General features: G+C 41.1%; 2 protein-coding genes across 8 annotated transcripts in view; both read left to right on the top strand.

Annotated features, from left to right (window-relative positions):
• LOC115374653 (R3H domain-containing protein 1-like) overlaps positions 1-18,894 on the top strand; it is a 56,234-nt gene extending 37,340 nt beyond the window's left edge. For 4 of the 7 annotated variants that reach the window (XM_030073691.1, XM_030073664.1, XM_030073673.1 and 1 more), the window contains 10 exons: positions 284-655; positions 1,689-1,815; positions 5,677-5,834; positions 6,174-6,307; positions 8,765-8,868; positions 12,251-12,432; positions 13,449-13,602; positions 13,759-13,856; positions 15,459-15,543; positions 17,413-18,894. In XM_030073691.1, coding sequence (XP_029929551.1) covers positions 284-655; positions 1,689-1,815; positions 5,677-5,834; positions 6,174-6,307; positions 8,765-8,868; positions 12,251-12,432; positions 13,449-13,602; positions 13,759-13,856; positions 15,459-15,543; positions 17,413-17,732 — 1,734 coding nt within the window. In that variant the 3' untranslated portion in view covers positions 17,733-18,894. Of the gene's footprint in view, positions 1-283; positions 656-1,688; positions 1,816-5,676; positions 5,835-6,173; positions 6,308-8,764; positions 8,869-12,250; positions 12,433-13,448; positions 13,603-13,758; positions 13,857-15,458; positions 15,544-17,412 lie in introns of those variants that run through there. The other 3 variants (XM_030073684.1, XM_030073701.1, XR_003929639.1) reach the window with 3 other exon arrangements.
• Positions 18,895-19,266: 372 nt separating this feature from the next.
• LOC115374680 (uncharacterized) lies at positions 19,267-22,749 on the top strand. The gene is made up of 3 exons (XM_030073728.1): positions 19,267-19,545; positions 20,067-20,161; positions 21,098-22,749. The coding sequence occupies exons 1-3, from the start codon at positions 19,350-19,352 to the stop codon at positions 22,403-22,405; spliced, it is 1,599 nt and encodes a 532-aa protein (XP_029929588.1). The 5' UTR covers positions 19,267-19,349; the 3' UTR covers positions 22,406-22,749.
• The last annotated feature ends 882 nt before the right edge of the window (positions 22,750-23,631 follow it).

Genomic DNA, 23,631 nt, shown 5'->3' with positions numbered 1-23,631 from the left:
TCATGATTTGTTGTGGGACTGTGGCATGAGATGACAGTTAGCTGCCTCTTAAACACAGTCTAGCGTGGAAGGTTTGATTTATTATTGTTCCTATCCTTGACAAATTTGTGGACTACCTGACTATTCAAGATGCCATTTGCTGTGGGCAAGGATGTATAACATTAACAATAATTTTAAAAATATGTATTTTTTTTCTTTTTTTCTACACGTTCACATCCCTAGTTTTGATGGTCTTCAGTGTATTTTGTGCAGAACTGCATGTTAATCCCTGTCTCCTCCTCAGCCTGACGCCCTAAACTCCCAGTTCAGTCAGATGACTCTGGGGCGGCAGCCACCCAGCGACAGTGGAGGCCCAGCTCCAGACGCCCGCCCCTGTCCAGCTCCATACCACCACCACCATCACCACCACCACCACCCCTCCTCCATGGTAGTCCAGGGACCCCCGCCTCAGCAGCTCGGTAGCTACATGGTCGCAGGGCCATCGGGAGGACACCAGGGGGTGCTTGCCGGGCAGCCGGTCCCGACCCCAGCTCCAGCCCAACATCCAGCCCCCACCTACTCCAACAACACCCCGGGCCCTGCTGCTTTTCCTGGGCCCACACTGAGCCAGCCTCTCCTCCAGCAGCACACCTACATCCAGCAGCCTGTCCAGCAGGTAGGTCACCCAGCTCTCACTGGCATTATCTGTCCAATACTTTTACACATTTCTCCTGGAAGGTTAATTGTCACTTTTTTACAGCAGGCCCAACTCAGGACAACAGATAGGCACTCATAGGCACTCAAAACATTTCTTTGAAGCCTGTCTTTTATGCAATTCTCTTCTTTTATTGTTATATTATTTACATATGTTCATATAACCTATCTTATATGTAATTCATACTGATATCTATGGTTCTGATTTTGTATAAATATACTTTTTTATCTATTTATACTTTTTTGGTGTATATATTCTATAGTATTCAATTGAGTGTTTTATTGAGTCAGTTTCGTGTTTTATTTGCTTTCACTATGTTTTGCTGTGCTTTATTTTTGTTTGTGAAGCCATTTGCATTCAGTTATGTGGAAGTTGCTATATAAATAATTCCTGATTGATTGAAAGCCTGACTACAGAAAGCATTAACCATGAGGGCAAAAAAACCTCCAACAATATGAGGATTAACTTCATTCCACTGAAGTCTGGTGGACGTGTTAGTGCAGTGGGGCTGCACGGTTTATTGAAAAATATCAAAGTTGCAGCATATACAACTGCAGTGTCCCAGTTGCAAGAAGCTGAAATATGCTTCCCTTTAAGAAATATTACAGAGTGCACAACACAGTTTTATTCCAATTGAATAAACAGTCAGTGTTAGAATCTCGGTCTTTCCAATATGAGTTATTGAACAACTCCTGAATGCTGAGAAGGAAATTATCTACGTAAAGCTGCTACCCACTATATTATAATTCTTGCAATAGTTGTATTCAGCAAAAAATGTTGCATGATTTTTTTTTAATATCAATATCTTGCAGCCCTGTATTGTTGTGCTAGGACACTTGAAATACTCCATATGTCTGCATATTTCTCCAGGGAGGTTAATTGTCATTTTTCCACAGCGGGAGCAAGTGAGGCCTACCAAAGCTGATCCAAAATGTGTGATACAGACTGCTGGTGTATCATTCACACTGTAATATTTGCTTTGTGACTGTTGCAGGTGGCCACATGTTACTGCTCTCCAGCCCATTACCCCCACTGCTCGGGCCAGCAGCAACACTACCGCTCCGCTGTTGCCCCTCTGCCCTACAACTGCCCTCAGGGCCAAAACCTGGCCCAGCAACAAGGTGTGCATGCACGCACACACACACACACACGCACACACACATAAACAGTCACTGATATGAAATTTGAGTCTTCAAATCTGAATTTTCATAAAACAAGTGACATAAAAACTGCCGATAAAGTAATCAGAAGTTTCAAACATTTTCATGATATTGTCGTGTCTTTTTTACATATTGACATGATATTAAAAATGCTGTGGAAACAAGTTATGTCCAACCACTGGCAGATTTTTTTCACTTGTTTTTAAGAAAAGTGAGACTGACTATTGAGATGTGCAGCTGCACAGGGCTTCATTCATAAAAGGTTTTACTTTTTTTTTTCTTTTGTTTGCCACTGAGTCCTGCTGTAATAAACCAAAGCTAAAATGTATTATATTTAATCACTCTTTGAAGCGGTTGCATGATGGAATCTCGGGATAAATCAAAGATTTTAATAAATAATGCCGCAGTCTCTGATCTGAAGCAGCTGAATTTTGCTGGAATTTCCTGAGCCCGTTTGTTGTCAAGAGCAAAACTCTGCCTTGCGGCTGTATCAGGAGTTGCCTCTGATATCTTTAGACCCATTAACTGTCTACTTGGCAGTTCAGCTCTTTCTTGAAGGTAGCGTTTTTTTCCCTTCTTTTTTTGTTTGTTTGTTTTGGTTTCTTCACAAGGGAGCCATGCCTGCCGCAGCCCAATTGCTCTCGTGAAGGACAAATATCTTTCCCTTCCCTCCCTGTGTTCGTTTGTTTGTTTTTATGAGTTCAGATGTCTCCCTGGGAGTCCTGCACTTGATTATTCTGTATTCTGTTTTCTTCTCACCGCAGGAGTTCAGATTGTTAGCTCCTGTATGGTCTCTCTCGCACACACAAACACACGCTTGCTAACTGGCTATAATACCGATACAATTGTGACATCTGCACACACACACACACATCTCTCTAAGTGGGTGCGATGCTGCGGCACTATTCTGTCATCTGTAGGCTGTAAAATGCGGCTTCCCTGCTGGGGACCCAGGGAATAGACAGCGGACAAATGAAGCTGCCCTACAAAGGCAAAGGACAGCAATTATTTCTCTGGGAAACAGAAAAATGACTCCACTGCCTTGCTTTTCCTTCCATTTTTGTGTTAATGCAAAAATCCCTTCCTCTGAAAGTTTTGGTTTAAGAGCTAGAAGATGTAGATTGATTGACACACACCATGGGGAAGTTATTAATGAGTGTGATATCGAAGAATAATTCTGCGATGGCCCAGCCAGCGCCAACAGACAAACTTGCGGCTGTTTTCACTCGCTTACATCAGCAAGTCGCCACCACAGGGCCTTGTTTGTTTGCTGCCATCGCCATCAAGGGAGAGCATCTCTTATGGTTAGTGTGTGGAGGGACACAAGGATCTTTTTTCTCTCTTATTTACCAGGTAAATAAGCAAACTAAATTTTGAGTATCTTGACATCACACTGCAAAAAATCTCCATCTCAACAAGTCATTTACAACACGTCTTATCTTTGGTGTTAAAATCTGCCAGTGGGATGTGATAATCCCACTTGTTTCCAATGCTGATAAACTAGTTTCCAGTATTTTCTTGAATCATGTGTCATTTTATTCATCATAGTGGGCTGATCTGCCTTATTCTGCCTTTTTCAGTAAAGTTATACTTGAATGAATGAAGTTAAACTCCTGAAGTAAGTGAATCTGCATTGGAAACAAGTGGGATTATCATGCTCCACATTTTTTTCTTTTTCTTTTTTTTCAAAGATAAAGTGAAAAATGAGACTGAAGGAATTGGTAAGATTGAGAATTTTTGCAGTGCGCACCTTAAATAATTTCAGTCATAGTTAAAGCAGTCAGTACAGTCCAACAGGGATACCAAAAGACAAACACAAAATTCATCTTTCATGGTGAATGGGAAGGCCTTGGTTGACACTGAAAAGTGGGGCTTATTTGTAGCTCTTAGTAGCTTGTTAGTATCACCATAGATACCAGAAGTTAACGTAATAACCATCTAGATTGTCTTAAATCCAGACATGTGCCAAATATCTGCAGATACAGTCCTGCTGTCAAGTCCACCTTGTTATCGGATGGGTGGGGCTAGCCACAGAAGTCAGTCAGATGACATTAATGTAATAATGTGATTGACAGTTTCCTAATACTATCTGGATTGTGCTACCCCTCTGGTACTCTCTACAGACTGAAACTAACCATTGAAAAAAATATTTACAACTGCTGCTTGACCAAAGTGGCTTCATACCCATTTCCAAGGGTTCTGAGGGAGAGGTTTAACGTCCCCTGCTGAAAATACAATTTTGGGGACAAACACTGCTGTACGCTAGTGTTTTTCCAGCCTAGAACCAAAGGAACATTTTGCCCCTCAGCCCACTGTGTGTTTGGGACACCAAGGAGGATGGATCAAAGCTGAGAGGCGGGATTCGGGGCCGGGACGCTGTCTGAGAGGCCTCTATGATTCTCACAGTGAACCGGTCTCTTTTTCAGTCCCTCACTCCTCTTCTACAGGGCACAGCTTCTCCGTGGGTAGAAGCTTAACACAGCCCTTCTGGACAGAGGAAGTTAACTACCTCTTCTCTCCTACATCAGTTACCAATGAGCAAGGCACTTAACCTGAAACAGTCCCAGCAGAGTTGATCAGCTGTGAATTCGACCACTAATGAAAGAACAGCTTGCATGCCAGGCAGAATCTCTCCTTCAAAACATTTGTCTTTAAATTTCCCTTGCTGGGTGGCCCTAAATCCAAGCTGCAAGAAACTGTTGTCTTCAGTCAGCTCTGCATTTCAGGACCTCGCAGAGTGGCGCAGTTTAGGCACGGTTGTCATCAACTGCCTTTGAGGAAATTCTGTTACTGAAGAAGTCACAATCCTCTCTCATCCCCTGCTCACTGGGTTGGAATGGAATGAAATAGGGTGCGTTTGATATTATGGTCATTTCATGCTTGGTTTGTAAGTGAAGGTGGGAGACGGGCGTGGATAAAAATAGTCCGCCCCCGTTCCTCGCGGACCACTTTCATTGTCTAGTTGTACTTTTCTCCCAGGGCGGTAGACTGTAAAGACACCTTCACAAAAGGACGTCCTCTCCTCTGTCACTCGGACTACCGTGTGTGTGCATGAGTGTGTGTGTGTGTGTGTGTGTGTGTGTGTGTGTCAAGGGACAGTATTTTCAAATGTCTCTTTTTGTCACCTTGACATTTAAGTGTCTGATTCCCTCTGGCTAGGAATAAGCATCACCATTTTAAGCCATTTGGAAAATGGCTGGATATGCGTGACTTTGTATTGTCTTTGTGTGTCGTTTTCTTAGGGCAGTCTAAATGGGTTTTTAACAAGTGCGTTAGAAATATGATCCCATTTTCTGTTTACCCCCTGAACTTTATATCACTCAGTGTAGAGAGCGCCTTGCAGGAAGAGTAGTTTCAGCGACTCGGGTCATAGGTTCAGGCCACTACAGACTAACTCAAATATATTGACTTTCCCTTTTATTCCGGGTGCTGCAAACCTGCTTAACTGCAACAAATCAGCTTTCCAGCCCCCACTTGCGCAGTCTTTCTGTATACTGCTTGCTCTATTGTTCCTTTGTAGCATGTCTTGAATATTTCTGTACTTTTGCTAGGTGATTATATATATATTTCTCTATGCTTTGCTGCAAGCAAATGTCCTATTAAAGGGCAATAAAGTCCATGACTTGTATTTTTAGTATTTTCCATTTGTAAAATCTTGATAACCAAGCCTTTTCCCAAAGTTTTTATTAATTTCTGCTGTGACTTTTTGCATATTAAACATGAATGGTAATGGTAATGTTTTTTGGCCTTTTTATCTCTGTGTGCTTATCAGAAGTCTCTTTTCATTTGGTCACACTGTCGTTACTTTTCATTTTGCCTCAGTGCACCAAACCATGATGCCAAACCCAGCGCCCAGCTACCAGACCATAGTGGGCGTGCAGCCAACTCCCAACCTCGCTGTCGCCGGCAGCCATCAAAGCAATATGGGAAACCAGATGCAAGGCATGATGGTTCAGTACCCTCCAATGCCATCTTATCAGGTATTCATCCCTTCCATGATGAGGCGCTTGCGCAAGCATCTCCTTTTACTGGAAAATTGAATAACGTCCAAGCTCAAAATTGAGAATGGGCATTTGCCCTGTGTGTGTTACGATATGAATGTAATTTGCTCTTCTTGCGTCCCAGTACATCATTAAACATTGTTATTAGAGTTAGCCAACAAAGCTAGTTTTTGTGGACCTAATCTCTGGGATCCAGGATTTTTTTTTTTTTTTTTTTTACAGATTCCTCCTTTCCTTTTTTACCTGCTATTTTCACAACCACAACACACTTTGAACTGGATTTTTTGTTTTGTTTTGTGTTGTGTTCCTTTTCCTCAGCAGGTTTCTGTGCCGCAGCAGACGTACCAGCAGCCGGTGTTGGTGTCCTGCCAGTCAGGACAGGGAGCGGTGGCTGTGGCCGGCATGCAGCCCTGCTACAGTCTCCTTCCCCCTAACCAGCACACCACCATGAGGTAGGATCACAGTGTGCAGCCCCTTTAGCCTACTGTTATACTACAAAACAAGTTCAGAAGAACATTCTTTTGTTATACGAGGTGTAGAATCTAGAAAGAAATCAATGTAAAAGAACAAAATTCCGATAACATAAAAGAAAAAATATACAGCTATGTTCAAAATGCTCATTTATATGTAAATGTAAAGAATTATTATTATACTGCACTGCATGTTGTAAAATTAATTCCATTAAAAATGTGTACCGGAGCTTTTAAAGAAATTGAGTGGCCTTTTCTTGTTATTTTCCTGTTTGAATAGGTAAGTAGATCCGGCAAGTAGACTCTGCAATAAACTTCCACATAGTAACCTTGCGCCAGGAAGAAACGACCAAATAGTTCTTTCACATATTATATAGAAAACAATTGGTGCTGGGACTGTTTTTTAATCTGCTTTAATCTGCAAATTTTTAATCTGTTTTGTGCATTTTTTATGGAAATGATCAAAAAGACACAAAGTATTGTGCTAATGAGGCTATTTTATCACCATGTAGACTCATGTAACGCCCAGGTAACAGTACAATCCAGTGGTACCCAAAGTTCGGTTTTGCTTCCATCTATGAGTTTACATAATCACCTCTTCAATTCAGACAATCATTTCTTTCATAACCCAGTTTACATGGCAATAATTATTCAGTCTATAGGCTTAAATGAGCCATTTTTAAAAAATGTAACAATTTGTAATTCCTTCATCTGTTTCAGCAGAAAAAGCGTCTGTTCTTTGCTCCAAAAGTGCTGACTGCTGCCACATCTCACCACTCCGCTGCTCTGCACTGCGCCATATTGTTTGCTTTGTAAATAAATCATCCGGGTTACTACATATGGTGATCTCTGACATGTGCAGTCTGGGGAGCAAGAAAAACAAAAGAAATCTGACTAAGGCTTTTACATGCCCCAGTAAATTGGAAGATTGAGCAAAAAAAAAAAAAAAAAATGGATTCTGCTGATTTTGACCTTACTCCAATTTAAAATAATCCTGCAAAGGTGTTTACGTCACATTTTGAGTTTTTTTGAGTAGCGCTGCAGGGTTAAGATAAAATTTTTAACGCGCATGTAACCATATTCTCTCCCAGAGGCAGATTTGCAAGTACTATGAAGTTATCGCTTCAGTTTCGCTCTTGAAGGTGCCTCTTATTTCCTGACTTAATAGACCTGGTCTGTGTATCCCCAAAGCACCTTAGAGGCAAGGTCATCTTTATCCATTGGCCCACAATGAGGAAAAAAAATGATGTTACTGCCAAGCTGCTTTTGGTAAACAGGCTGCGTGTATGGCTGATGAATGCAGGCTCTCATACCCTCTTGAAGAGCTTTCGCCTCTCTCCTCCATTACTCCTTTAGCGCTGGCAGTCTCTCATTATTGCTGATTAATAGAACTAGTACGCCAAAAACAAAACATGTAATTAGTTTGTACTGCTGTGCACCCAATCAATCAGGAAGCTGGTGAGCTCGGCCGTGTTGGGACCATTGTAAACATACACAAACACAAGTGTAACCGTATACACACTCATCACTGGTGAAAGAAAAATGTATAGATACCCACTCGCACGCGAGTAGCGGAGGAGGTCACTTTCTCATTGTCCCTCAGCTGTAAAATGAGGCTTTTTTAGTAGGGCAGGCAGTGTGGAAATGATTTATACAGCAGCTCCGTCTTCCCCCATGAGGACGGGCTGTCCACCTGCAGCCTGCGTTTCACCAGCTGTAGCCCAGCATGGACGAGTCTCCCAACAGGCAGCCTGCTTCCAGAACAGAGAAGCTACTTTGCACATGGAGCTTGGTTCAACTTTGAGCGAAATAACCTTTTTACCTTGCACCCATTCATCTAAATCTTTAAGACTTGTGGGGTGAAAATTAAAAAATAAAACTGATGTATTCCTGTCTCTTTATAATTGCTTTCCAGTGTAGGCCTTAAAAAACTGTTGGTTGAGAGAGCATCTCTACTCCTCCTAACCTTCCTAAAAGTCCTTACTTGAAGTAGTTTTTCACGTTAGAAGCTCTCTTACAGGCTAAGACTCTTTGTGAGTAAGGATTTTTGCTTATTTTTGAGGAGAAATGCTTAGAAAACCTCAGAATTCTAAGAATTTTCTCAGGATTTCATCACGAGGAACAACTCTCATCATGAAGCTTTTTGAGTATGACTCTCTTTCTTTGTTGTTGAGGTCGTAGGCTCTGCAAAGCCTGCCGAGCATAGGCTGATGAAATCATTTAGATCGCTTCTTACAAAACATTTTTTTAAGAACAGACTTTTACTGTATGTAGTTGGCGAATCGCCTCATTTTTCCTTCTTGAACCATGTCTCTCTTGAAAAGTAGCAGTGGTATGAGTAGAATACTACAACATAGTTGCAGAGGCTCTGCCTTTATAGTTTGAGAGCATTGACTGGAATAATGATTTATTCTGCGTCTGTGTATTGTTCATCCACAGTTCGATGGTGAGTTTCTTGCCTGCCCCAGTGATGGAGCCGCTCCAGTTTCCCCAGGCCTCGTCTCCCTGCATCTCCCAGCAGCACCCAGGACAGCAGTGTGCAGGTACTCGCCCACAACTGTAGCCGGAGCTCAGAGCTATCAGCAACCCACATGCAAACAAGAAGCCAGTAGTTTTCCTTAAGTCATGCTCCCATCTTTCCATAGGCAATCATCTGCAGTAGGATGACGCAATAAAGTGATAGAACAGTACAGCAGAGAATTTTCACACTGATTTTTCCACAGCGCTCAGCAAGAGTATTTGCAAAACTTACTACTTAATATATCAGACCATGGGCTCAGAAATGATCTTATACTCCTTGAGTTGACTTTGCTATTTGTGCATGTGTTAGAGCAGTGGTTTTCAAATTGCTTGAGGGTCTTCTGGGGGTCCTCAGCAAAATAAGAAATGATTTAAATGCGTGAGGCTGCATACAGACGCCTTTCACACACATTAAACACAAGAAACCTAATGTTGATTTAGCATCACTGATCTGGCCTTTAAATATGCAGTTTTAATAATTATAAATATAGTTTTCTTGTATTTTTTTTTAAATACTTTTTGCAATGCTCAGGTTTCAAAGTGTTAAGTACAACAAGTACAATACCTAGACAATTGCACAATGAACACAAACCAAAAGATCTTTTCATATTAGAGTCCCAAGGGCAAAATCACTTCATGTGGGGGCCTGAGGTGTAGTGACAGTCAACTTGGGGCTACAGAACATGAAAAAGTTTGAAAACACCTGTGTTAGAGGTATGATTATATTTACATGAGAGGTTGAAAATGAAGGTGAGTAAAGTATGGTGATTCTAGGCCCCAAGAGTTTGGATAAATTCATACATTGATATATCCACCTATTCCAGTGCTGGACAAGGACTCAACTGTAAAACTGAAAGTAGGTCGCCTCATCAGTCTTATGGACTGATGTTGTGGCCCTAATGAAGACTGAATTACTTGAAGTGTTTTTTGCCCCAATATGAAATTGGTGGTATAATACTGCTTTACAGATCTACTCTGAATTTTTCAGGTGTCTAGAGTTTGTCCTCATGTTGGGTGACTATTTATGAACTCCTGTGTAATAGATTAAACTGTTCTATCAAAGTCAGTCTTTAATATTCTGATTTAACAAGGCTAACGAATACCATGGGTCTTATATTCTGAGAGATGCCATCTTGAGTCTTGAGTTAGTCTCAGTCTTACAGCTACCAGCTACTTCATAGCAAGCCTTTGGACTGCAAATCAGTTGATGTCTGCAGAAAATGTAACATGTATTTTGTTCTCCTGGCAACTTTTCATCAACTTTATTGTAAGACAACACTAGAAGGAAAAAAAAAACCTTATTATAAACTAAAAAAAAAAAAAAAAAAAAAAAAAACATTCGGGGGAAAAGAAATCTGTCCAACTTGTAAGATTAGCTAAAACAAAATTCAGGCAAGTGAAATGTTTTTTAAGGTACTGGGAAAAAGAAAAAGGGGGAAAAAATGCGATGGAGAATTTTAAAGTAGTCCCAACTCAAAGTCATTTGAGGGTGCATTGAAAAATAAATGTAAATAATTTTTTCAAAGAATTTACAGTTCATTGCTTGTGTTATACTTCCTGCAGAAAACATGAACTATACAATATAAATACACCTGTTAACTTACAAAGATACTACCTCTACCCAAAATCTATCCTACCCTCTACCCAAATAAATGCAACATTTGTAAAAATAAAAACACAAACAAAAGCCTAAATAAAGTAACCAAGCCTACCATGAAAACATACAAAAATTGATGTGAAATTGAAATAGACTTTGAAAACTATGGAAAAATAAAAACCAGTGAAAACTCCAGAACTACAGTAACCCTGCTTATCATATTTTCTATATTCTGTCTCTGTTTGCTGTGTGAGCTGCGGTGTCACACTGTTTTGTATTACCCTTTAGAGGGCTCATATAAACACTGTCCAGAGGCCCAGGGGGGCAGTCTCCTCACTAATGACCTTTATTATTCATGTCTGATTATTATGGGAGAGCGATGGAGGGAGCCATCATTTTCAGTTCGTCAGTAATGAGGTCAGATGAAGGTCTAGCTCAGGCTTTACCTACAGCGTCGCCGGTAAACACTTTTAATTGGCTAGGTTGGGGCCAGAAATAATCGGCAGATTAAGTCCAAATATCCATTGTCCTTGCAACTGTTATTACCCAACCAGTCATAATTCATGAATCAACAAAGTTTGTAATGTGATTCCTATTCAGCGAGCATCTAAAGTGAGCTTTATGTCAACAGCAGTTAATTAGATTTGAATATATTAGCCTTATACTTTGTGCTAAGGAGTTGATAGGGGAGAAGGGCTCTCCCATTGCGAAGGAGAGTTGTCTCATAACCAAATGAGCTTCATTACTTTTCACTCACATCACTTTAATTCATTTGGAACAAATTAACCAGGTAGGGCCAACATGGAGGAATGAGCAGGGAAAGGGAATGACTCTGTGATTTGTTACCATCAAGGTGTAAAACTGAATATTCATGCAAAAATATATTTACATACAAGCAAGTACAGCTTCCTTCCAGTCATGTGGTGCATTCATGACCTAACTGATGATCAGTTTACTTGAATGTGATCCCAGCTCTCACTGTCTTGATGGAGCCATCTTCATTTCTTCCATGGACAGCAGACATAGTAGACAGTTCATAGCACATTACGTATATTGAAGCAATGCTTCTGCAATGGGATTTTATTTTAAAATTCCAGATGACGTGTTGGCAATATAAAAAGGTTTGGTTACATGCACTGTCACTGTGCATCGCTGTATGGAAACAAAACTGCTGTAACAGATGAAGAGGCCTAAGTATGTTCTCTTGTCATGTGACATCATCAAAAGTCATTTTCAGCAAAGAGGAGATTCAGGGAGTTGTATAAAATATCACAGGTAGCATGTGAAGCTTTATAACTAGTTAACCTTTTCTCCCTCTAATTAAATTACAGACATAATTAGTAAGGATGGGGGGGGATCGGTTTCAAATCTCAATCTCAAATCTCAAATTATTTCCCAAATCTCAAAAAATAAAATACATATTTAAAAATATTAATTAAAAAATGCATTCATTAAAATAATTGTTGCTTTCTTTTTATTTGCATTTTATTATTTTAATATAAATAATGTATTTTAATTAAGTCAGTTAATTATTATAGTTTTTATTTTATTTATCATATTTATACATTAATTACAATAATTGTAAAATTAAAAAGTCCAAATGGCACAGTATCAAATTGTAATAAAAAATACATTAATTAAAAAATCGCAAGAATAACAAAATGGCAAAATGTATTAAGTTGGTACCCAAGCATCATGAATAGTATTGGTTCACCCTTGCAAACTGACCTCAGTGCAGATTCCTAGTTGCAAGTAGTGGGTTTGCGTGCCTCCCTCATCACGTAGTTATTTCCTTTGTGTGGGTGCAGGGTTGTTGCCCCCGGCGCCCGGCAGCGGGATGGTGATGGTGCAGATGACGGCTCCCCCCTGCCAGCAGCCCCGGGCTCCCTCCCCGTGCCAACGGAAACAGCCCAGCCACAAACCGCCCTGCCTAGAGCAGCAGCGCAGCCGCAGGCCCGCGGAGTTCCCAGCGCCTCCGGACAACTCCCAGGTACAAACGCTATATTACCAGTCACAGATATAAATTACAATTTTGAACAGACCGTGGTAGAATAACAAAACAAAACACTGTTCCACTGCTTGCAGGTGAAAACCCTGTATCTGTGCACCCGTCATATCTTGTGTTTTTTGTGGTTATTCAGTGGTTTTGAAAGGCAGTAGAGGACCATGCAGTCTTTTAACTCGAAGTAAAACATGAAAATAACCAAAAAGGGAGTTGTCAGATTTTAACAAGACAAAACAGTGATTTACATGTAGGAAATCACTGTCAACTATCACAGTATTTTTGACTGAATACCTCTATCGATCATTGTGACAATATTGTAAAGGTGACTATTGAAGCTTTTACACAATAAGATTTTTGATGAGCATTCATTAGTAATGTGGATTTGATGACCAAGTGGGTAAAGGCAAATAATAGAACAGCTACAACAGTTCAATAAGGTCATATAATTGCATCCCTTTACTGTAATGCAGCCTTTAAAACCAGGAAAAGACGACACTCATGCTATACCACAATATTACAATATCCACAATCCCAGACAATATCTATTCTCATGTTAAGATATTGGTGTAATATCTATATATCGCCCAGCCAGATATCCAAATTGGCTTCTAATAACACGTTAATGGTGTTTGCCATACTGTGCAATACTAGTCCCAGAAAAGCCAATTTAGTTTGACACCATACCTGGCAGCATTTGTAGGAGCTAAGCTGCACCCATCTCCGCACTCCAAGTAGGTTAAATGCTGTAGTAAATAGATTCGGCAAATGGAGCTGATGCTGCTGTAACCTGAAAATGAGGAGAAAATAGTCCTCTGCATTAGGCTGTAATGGTGCATTAAGGGGACTAATGTGGATTCAATGTTACATTAAAGCAGCTACTTGAACAAGACAATGACTCGGCAGGAGAAATACCTGGTGTTGCTCTTTTTTGAATGAAAGTGTGTGTTGTTTTCCCTCCGTTGTCTTGCCCTACCTCTGTTATTGTGTGTGTTTCTGTGTAGAGCAGCCGGTCCTCCTCCCCGGCACCATGCCCATCGCCAGGCCACCATCCCAGTGTCAAAGGCCTCCCAGTGGGCATTTCGCCCATCCCTATCATGGCCCACCACCACCACCACCACCACCAGCTCCCTGCAGCCTTCTGCCACAGTGGACAAGGTCAGACTCCTACGGGTCATTGAGTGCCTGCAGGGTGCTTACTCACTGGCTGCTGTCAACATTTCAGAGTTATTAATCAAAGCTTTGGGTTGGGGTTGGTGCTGATCGCAAGATTCACAGTTTGTGCTCCTTTGCTGTTTTGGCCCTGACATCTAGGTGAAGCACACTATCCTCTGCTGGGCCAGCCCCTACAGTACAAACCTTCCATCAGACCTCCGCTGATCCAAACAGCCCCCATGGTGGCCAAACACCAGGTCAGACACACACACACACACACACGTCATGTCTTCCCTGCTCAGTGTGCCTAACACACCGGACAGGAATTAAATAGTAACTCACTCACTGCTGACTTTTGAGCAGCTAAGAGGCATTGGTATGCATAAAGCAGAGTAAAAGCCTCTTAGCAGCTGTTAAAGGGTCACCACAGTGATTTCCATTCATTCCACTAAAATATGAAAAATGACCTTTCAGGGACTTTTCTTCACACCAGTATTCCATCACTGTAATAAAGTCGTCCACATTAGTTTTCCTAAAAGCAGCAGCACTGCTGTGTTTTGATGACTTGAAATTGGGTGGAGTGAAATGCTCCCTCCACCAAAATAGTCCCCAGGGAAAAGTTTGCTTTCCACAGCCAGTTATCAGTTCTGCAGTTTATGAATGGCGATGACTTTCTTAGCTGCGACCAAAAATCCATGTCCAGGATTTTGATTAAATGTAGTGAAATCTTTAGTACCACCACATGATTTGTAAAATAACGTGTTGCAATATAAAATGTGGGTAAATTGTAGAAAATGGGTCAAACATTCAAAATCACCAGTATGGTCCTTTTTAAATCACTGCCTCAGGTGACTTTTTGCCTTCATGAAAAAGCATTAACTCACTATTGTTATATAAAATAATGCAAATGTACAATAAACCTTCATTTTTTAAAAATAATTAATGATATTTTACAAGCTTGGAATGAAAAGATTCTGTCTGCCTTTTTAAAATAAAAAAATAAGTTTCCACATATTTATGATCTTTTGAGTGTTTATTTGGTGTTATTTTGAAAGAACCATTTGGGGTTTGAATATTTAAAAAGATAGAAATATATAACAGGTTTTCCAGCTGGCTCGTGTAATCTTTGATGCTCAGTAGTATCTCAACTGTCCATGCATTTATCAAAATCATCGTGGATAACAGTTTCCAAAACATATTTGGAACTTGGTCCTCTTTCACAAATTTTCCTTTACGTGTATTCTTCCAAGTCAAATCCACAATTTTTTCCACAATGTCCATGTTCACTTATAAACTTATATGTCTACTTGTTTGTGTGATTTTCCAACAAAATAGCACATGAAAAAAAAGCTGCACCTTCAAAGTCTCAACTGCTACACAACCATAGAGTAACTGCTACAAAAATGCACGGATTAACAAGCCAGTTTTAACTCTGCAAGCTGATTTTCAATAAAGGAAATGGATAGGACTGGTATTGTTTGGACAATGATAGATTGTAATTTAAAGTATGCATGTTTTTAATCAAGCATTGACAGGTTTCATTAGTAGGTTTCATTAGTTTCATTTAATAGTTCAGACAATGTGTATCATATCTGCTTTACTCAGCACAGCTTGGCTTCATGTCTTAGTAATAAATATCCTGCTGTTCTCTTTCTTATTCTGCCCAATTCTAGTTTCCCAACTTCAATCAGCCATGTACAATCAAAGATGATGGTTTTCTTTCTTCATTTTGGCCTTTTTAAATTAGGATGAAATTCACTTCCTGGGAGCATTTAAAAGGTCCTTTGTGGTTTATGTTGTTTGAGATGGCCTCCTGTAAGTAATCAAGCTCTTAACAGTGATGTCTTCTTCTTCCTCAGGGTCCGCTGGGGGTTTGGCGTAGCGGTCACGGGAGGAAGGCCAACAGAAAACCCCTGCCTGCAGATCTCAGTGTAGGTGAAGCAGGTAATAGGAAGTACAGAGGCAGGCTTGTGTTCAATCTCTGGAATCTCAAGCTAACAGTCTTTTTTTTTTTTTTTTTTAGTTTATCAGAGGGCCTCATCAAGATTAAATTAAACTACATATTCTACACTATATTCATTCCTAGCAAAGCAATGCAATCCAGGTGAGGGAGTGGATCTTGAATGAAAAGTCAGCTGTCATTTTTCCAAAACAGATGTTCATCAGAAAAGGAAGCTGGCGTCTCAGATTTCAAAGGATAAACCCCAATGCCATGTAGTGTACTTAGCAGATATACTGAAGCAACATTACGTTTTTATTGTGTCAAAATATGCTTGCTGTGCTCCACAGCAGTGGAAAAGGGGCTGTTTGTGAATGTAAGCAGAATAAATCACAGACGGGGCAGAATTCACACCTGGCAGTGGAACCTGCAGCCCCCGCGGTATTAGAAATGTGCTGATTATTTCAAATATCGCGTCGTATTTTGCACTCAACAAGCTATTTTTTTTTTCTTTTCATTATTCAGGTGCTCTTGTCAACAGTCGCACACAAGTACAATGAACAAAGAATAGGCTCCCATCCAGCTCCGTTTCTCTGGGTTGTGTTGTGCATTAAGTGTCGCTGCAAAGTTTACCACTACATCATCATATTGCTGCCGTCGGGTAGAAACCTTGTTTGTCTAAAATGTCAACCTTTCAGGAAAGAGGAAATGCAGCTTCATTTTTATATTGACAGCAATGCATTTTTTAAATTCCCAGTCCACCGTGGGCCGTGTAATAGTTCAGTTCAAATAAAAATATGAAAGCCACCAAAATTGGAGATGTTTGATATAGGGTGACTGGGACATTTAAGCTTTTTGATATTGCACAGTGTCAGTTTTCACAGCCAGTCACAGTAATTGTTATTGTCTTATTGCTGAAGGTGTGCTGGTCATTAAACAAGGGTTTTGATTGGTCTGATGTATATTGCCTGACACATCAAATCTCCTGGTAAGCTCACTGACAAAGGAAGTGATAGTTTAGAATGATAAGGCTGCCATTCTGTTAATTATAATGCAACAGTCTAACTTATTCTCTTAAACTGAATTCATACTGACAGTGTGTTAAAATATAATCAAAACACGTGTGTATCCTTATGGGATATTATGAAAATGACATTCGGAGTACTGTCCCACTCAACCTGATTTTTATTAGAGTGGAATAGCTGGCTCAGGTAATGTGGGACAGTGTGTTAAAATAAAAACACCAGCACAGAGCACCTGCTTGATGAATAAATATATGAAAATATATGAAATTTCATCAGTTAGTCATGAATGAGACAAATAAGCCTGTATATAAATGGGGCCATTTTTGTTACAGGTAGAATGCATGGCAAAACATTAAATAAAATATTATGGTGCTACAGAGATGTCCTGGCCAGCAAATTGTGTTTTCCAGATGTAAGAAAAAATGCTTGTTTGGTACAGACCCCAGCAAAAATCACATCAGCATGATTTTAATAGCTTTGTCAGTGAAAATTGAAATTATAATGCAAAAATTATCTTTCCTACGAAATTCTTGAATCATATCGCAATTGCAGTATCTGTAGAATTAAAATGTCCCACTCAGCCTGACTCTGTTAGATAAAGTGGAACAGGAGGTTTCAGGTAAAGTGGGACTGAGTTAGGATTGTGGTGAAGAGATACGAGTATAAACTACTTCTCTTCAGGGCTTTAGTATGTTGCTGTAGCACGGTGGGACCGGTATGGCCACACTGCCTTTGACCTAACGTCAGCAGTTTTTTGAACCCTCTGGGCAGTGTCTGTCTGGTCCCACTCTTTACCCCTGTCATTTTACCATATTTGTTCCTTCCAGCACTGTCTCTGTGTGTCTGCAGTGAGCAGTCGAATCCTGGAGGTGACAGGTGCACCTGAGGGAATCGGCTGTAGTGACGGCCAGCGCCTCCTGGCCGAAGTCTACAACGGGGGCGCCACCATCCCGTGGCCGTCGGACCATCAGCCCCGGTTGTGCAGCACAAACAGAGAAGGTCCCGGTAGAGACGCGGCCTCGCCCTACACCGTCCTGGCCATGTTCCTGCCCGGATGGGCCTCACACAGCACCCTGCTCCAGAACAGCAACCCTCATGCCGCCTTCAAACTCCGAACTAGTAACAGACACAAAGAGGAGCTGTGTGACTCTGACAAGGCCGGCTCCTAGAAGTGTCCCACCACAACCCAAACCAATGCACACCCAGCTGCCTGCCTCTGCTGCCTCAGTCCCAGACTCATATCTGAAACCGTGTCAAATGTGTGAAAAGCTTGAAGTGTGTTTGATACGTTGGAAAGATGTGTGTGTGTGGCTGGCCAGGTCTGTTCTTGTCGAAACCAACCACTTTAGCCATCAGTCGGAGGCCCTTTTCTATTCTAAAAATATAGTTTGCTGTTATATAGTGAGAGTGGCTGGGATTTGACAGCCAACAAAAATAGTTTCCCCTCTGTATGAATAGCAAGTGAGTTTAATATCACTATATGAGGTGCACCTAAAGTACTTTGTTTCTGGTTCAAAAATGTGTTGTTATGTGCCCACTTTTGAGAATGAAACATCTTAAATTAAGGCGTCAGAGTTGTAGCCTTATCAAAGGGAGTACATTTCATTTCCCATGTATTTTACTTTGTAAAAGCACCATCAACAATCCCTTTGGCTGCATCCTAGCTTGATCCCGGTTGTTGACTCAGGCTGTCACGCAGGTGCGCTCCTGACAGCGACACGAGCGGCACGGCAGGCTGAGCAACATTCAGATCATTTATCTCAAGACAGGAGCACAAGAACGGGTTCATTTTCTTGTCTGAAGCAAGCAGCTCTGGTGTAGCTTTCTCAACACAAATTCACAACAACATCCAGCAGCACTTGTAAAATGTGAACCCATACAGTATACACTGAATAATAGATATGCTACTACCTGAATTATTTAGTCACTTTTCTACACGGTGAATGTTAACATTTGCACTGAAATAATTAAAGAGATGGAAGATTTGATGGGTATTAGACAATGTCCTGGATTTTTTTTAATAACCTCCCCATGCGTGTGTGTTGCACATGGCCAGGCCAGTTTCTTTTATATTTAATTAAAATGTTTATATTCACATAAAAATACAAGTAAGTTTATTACTTCTCTTGGCTTTATGAGAGGTGCTCAGTGTCTGCTGTGGCTTGTTTTTATTTATGTTTGAACCTAATAAATGTTTGCACCATCTGTTTACATGGATTTTATTTCCAAGCTATGTCAAAAAAAAAAAAAAAGAAAGAAATGGGCAGTGTATAAAAATGGTAATGCTCCAACAAGAGTCAGCGACTTGAATAAAAACTCTATTCAAATGTGTCCTTGGAGCTTGAAGATGTTCCCACAATATGTGATTAAAGCAACATTGCTGAGGTAACTTTTTGGAAAATGTTGCCATAAAATCTGGTCTATGAATCCCTGCCTTTCTGGGATGGGTTCTGCTTGGCAGTCTGATTTCTAATATACAATGGAATGGTTTTGAAATGCCAGCCACTCAGAAATTCTGTGCTGAGCAAAAAGGTGATATATATGGAGCGGCAGAGACCCCTACTGCGGTAAAGGTGTTACTGCAGCCTCGCCACCATTGTTCGCGAACTGACTCTGGATCTGTTTTGAGCAGCCTATGCGTGGAGAGTTTAAAGCGAAACTGAAACTTACTGACAACGTAGTTTGTTACCACATAGCAACTGCAGCCGAAGGAGGATTGTTTTTGTGGGTAAAAAATGGGCGTATAGGCAAACATTTGTGCTGCTTTCTGTGTCAGCTGAGCCAAAATGGACCCTCGCTCCCCGGTGAAGTCCAGGATGGTGGTGGTATCCGGCGTGCCCGACGTCCTCCCGGCCAGTCGCATGATTGACAAGCTGACCATTCACTTCCAAAGCTCCCGGAGTGATGGAGGCGATGTGGAAGATGTGAAATACCCGACCAACTTGAACGGCGTTGCATTTGTCACGTTTGAAAGGGCTAAAGGTAAACGCAGGCAGAGAGTAAGCTAGTAACGTGTGTGTGATGTGTGCGCGTGGCAGGTGTTCCATTGTGTCCGCGTCGCCAGGTGAAACCTGAACCTGGCACGCGCACTTGCCTTTGGCGGGAACAGCACGCCACCACCAGGCTCTATGAAGCTTCTGGAAAGTTCTGCATAGCCTACACCCCCAAGCAGCTGGGATTTCTTCTCTTTTAAATCACCTTTTCTCATAGAATTGGAGAAAGAAAAGAGTTTGAACAGACCTGTGAGTAAAATAAAGCTGCTGGTATGTTTTCATGCCAAATTGAACAATAGGTCCAAAAGGAACACAAACTATCTCAATAGGTGTGAAGCTTTGCTAGCAACTTAAAGATTTCTCAATGGAGTTTGGCTTGATAATAGTGAATTGATGAGTCACTGTCAGGTATGAACTGGTGTTTCAGGGAGATGATGGGCAACACCACAGGGAGTGGGGCTTATTAGTGGAAATTAATGAAATAAAATGAGAGCTACAACCTCTCCACAGATGCAGAGCGGGTGGTCAAGAAGGAGCAGCAGGTCATGAGGGACAAGGAGTTTCCTGAAGACTACCATCTCACCGTGTTCCCCTTCACCGCAGATGTAAGTTTCATCAGTTTTGCCTCCTGGGCTATACTGAGATTAAAGGACTGCTTTCACTTTTGGGAATTACCTCACCTCGTATTGGACACGAGGATTTGCCCCAGCATCATATCATTATAACCAGGGTTGGGTAGCAGCATATTACATGTAATCAGCATTGCATAATCAGATTACAAAAAAAGAAGTAACTACAATCACCCCAGATTACATTTGAAAAAATGTTTAATTAGATTGGAGTTACATTTTCAAGGATTACTTCCTTAAAATATGGCAATTTTAAAATGATGAAACCAATGCTGTTAAGTCATGGAGAGTGTGTTGACATATGGGGTTTTCTTAGGCAAGTGCTCCACTTTGTGGCAGGGGAAAAGATAACTGCAACAAAAGAACCAGTAGATGTATATGCCAGCATTTTTATTTATTTATTTATTTATTTATTTTTGTAAGGGTTATTGGATTTGACCAATTCTAAATTCTTAATATCTTCTGTTGTATGTCAAAGTAAGTTACTCCTCTCAGGTTGCCAGTTTTGCTTATGGTGACATAACTAATATTTGTTTATGTTTTTAAATGATGATTTATAGATAATGGAGTTTTATTCAAAATGAAAATGGAAGATGAACATTTTGAGTAAGTCCTCCATGTGGCCTTTGATTAAAGAACAGCAGCAACAAAAACGTATGCAAAAGAAACAGCATCCCATATGTTGTAGAATACACATGAAGTTCACCTGTATTTTGTATTAGATTTATTGTTGTTGTAAGGTTGATTTGACCAACTGTAAATGTTGACTATGCAAAATGCATTTCATTTATATTGAAAAGGTTTTGAGATGTTTAAAGACAAAACAACGCTTGTGGAAATCAAAATGTTTGTGGCTGCGCCCTTTTTGCTGCTGCTATAAGATAAAGGTTCTCATATGTTCTTGTGTTGCAGGTGTTTTTCTACGTCACCAATGCTAAAGTGGATCTCTCAGCATTCCACTATGACCAGGAGTCGCTGATCCAGAGTCTGAAGTCAACACACAGGTGGGTACGTTTCCAGGCTGTGCCTCAGGAGAAGAAGGCCACAGTGGAGGGGCCTTTCACCGCCATCAAGGCCCTGAGAGAGGACCTGATTAGCAGGGCTAACAGGTATCAAAACCTGGCTGCAGGCCAAACCGCTGCTGTCAAACGAAAAGGAACTCCTAATAATCTGAGGGCAGTATCTCATCATGAAAGTTTGGGGTCTCTGCGCAGCAGCAATGCTGAGACTAATCAGGAAGTGGTGGCTTCAAACGGCCGATCAAAGTCACCACATTCCACAGGTGATGCAACTGAGGACCAACGGCTGCTTTCAAATGCAAAAAATCAGAACTCTCGTATCAGGCAAAAACTTTTGGGTGCAGACAGCTTTTGCTACACAATCAGTAAGGCAGAGGAGGAGCTGAGCACTCGAGGACATGTAATTGCATCGGACGTAATAGGATCTGTGCATAGCTACACAGAATATAGAGCAGAGCAAGCGGAGGCCACCACGGAAGAAGTGTTAGGGAAAGCTGAGATGAATGCAGGGATTAGATCTTTCTTATCAAGGCCAAACCAGCGCACAACAGAGGAAATATCAACAGAACAAACCGTGCTGGAGAGTATTTCAGGAAAGCAGACCAGACTCGACAGTATTTCAGCAACCCAGACTAGAGGAGAAAGTATTCTGGGATCCCATCACATCAGCGCCGATTATAGGGACGGATCAGATCAGAGCAGCACAGCAGTAAATGCTAGCCTTAAAGATATGTCAGCATCCTTGGAGACAGATAGCAGGCATGTGGAGGGCCTTGAGGATCTTGATGATGAGTGCATATGGGTCGACTCAAACACTTTCAGGTACGTTGAAAGATTTGACAGGGAGTTCAGCAGGTTCTTAAAAGAGTACAATGTGTCCATTCAGTATGACGAAGGATCCGAGCTCACCCGGGTATCACTGACTGGACCACAAACCGATGAGGATGGGCTGCCCTCTGATCTCCCATGGGCTTCAGCACGCCTCAAGAGATTGTTTGAGCGCTGGCAGACAATTTTAAGAGTCCACTTGATTGACATCAAGGCGGGTGAGAGACAGAGGCTGCTTCAGATCTGCGATGATGTGAATGATATGTTTAAAGATGTTCTCTACATGGAAGAGGATTCTTATATTAAAGTGGTTGGACCCTCCACACTTAGTCATCTGTTCTGCAAGTGGGTGAAGGAAGACTTGCTAAAATGAAGGATGCATTCCATATGAGGTCTGCCTGTTTCATGGTACAGTTCATTTGACAGGTCATTTTAAACAAAACTGCTTTCTTCGCTGTGAGTATTTGACATTGTGGTGCTCCACTAAATATACTTTTAATAGTGAACACAGGGTGGCGCAATTGTGTAACATGTTACCCTTGCAAAACCTGCATAGTACGTTGCTTAAAGTTACTCACACTCTGTCAGTGTTTCTAGTAAGATCAGTACCACTCTTGTGTTTTTTTTCCAGATACCAGTGTTTAGTTACATTGCAGTCATTTGTGATTTATTGAGCTTATAAATGAATAATAAGCCCAATATAACTGTCTTTCATCATACCTCCAAATAGACATGTCTTCTTAGAGCACCATTTGAATAAAAACGAATCGTGAACATGACCATTTCAGTGTTTTTGTCTCTCTTTCTGCGGTGAGGCTTCCCTTTTGTTCCCGCATGGATTACAGGCCGTGAAACAGCGGGTCTTAATCCAAATGATGTCCTCACAGCGTCGGGGACAAGTCTTAATTAACCTCTCCACCAAATAAGATAAGCTTCCTATTAATTTCACCGTAACGAATCCAAATAACATTTGCTGACCCGTCTCTCGCTCACCTCTTTTTATGCTGTTGTCCAGAAATGATTTAATCACTTTATCGCTCATTACATGTGTTTACATTTCATGGATGGTTCACTCGATGGATAAGCTCATGCCTTGTATCTTCATGAAGATATATTATGTTTGGATTGATTCCCAGTTGTGCTCATATAAAAAAGCAATAAATGATTTTATTTGAAGCTCACACATACAGTACAAGATACTGATGGTGTCAGCTAAGCAAGCCAGATCTTATGCATGCAAGTATTCGAGAATGCATAATTGTGACAGTCACAAGTGACAGTCAAGTGTCTGCGTGTTTTGAAACCCAGTAACCTGTCCCAGCCTGTGTGGCTACGCCTCAGAGCCCAGTCTATTTAAGGGCAGAGGGACAATGACTGGAACACAAAGCGGGGCACAGATTTCCTGTCCCAGGTTGCCTCACACAGAGGGCTCTGTGTGTGCTGGGTGGGTGTGTGAGACACAGACAGCAAAAATTAATGTACTGCAAGAGAGGATAGGGTGAAGTTGTTTGTGCAACACACTGCAAAATAGAATCACAGAGTGCTTTGCAGACAGTCATCAGTGATTTAAAAAGAATGCCTCTTTTTGCATGCCATTGA

The sequence above is a fragment of the Myripristis murdjan genome, chromosome 2 (assembly GCF_902150065.1).
Source record: "Myripristis murdjan chromosome 2, fMyrMur1.1, whole genome shotgun sequence".
Taxonomy (NCBI): domain Eukaryota; kingdom Metazoa; phylum Chordata; class Actinopteri; order Holocentriformes; family Holocentridae; genus Myripristis; species Myripristis murdjan.
This window is presented reverse-complemented; position numbering and strand designations above follow the sequence as displayed.

Excerpts from the sequence above, each read along its gene's own strand:
- LOC115374680 (XM_030073728.1), top strand. The coding sequence starts at position 19,350 with ATGGACCCTCGCTCCCCGGTGAAGTCCAGGATGGTGGTGGTATCCGGC. Across the intron at positions 19,546-20,066 it reads CACGTTTGAAAGGGCTAAAG|ATGCAGAGCGGGTGGTCAAG; the intron begins GTAAACGCAGGC and ends ACCTCTCCACAG. Across the intron at positions 20,162-21,097 it reads TGTTCCCCTTCACCGCAGAT|GTGTTTTTCTACGTCACCAA; the intron begins GTAAGTTTCATC and ends CTTGTGTTGCAG.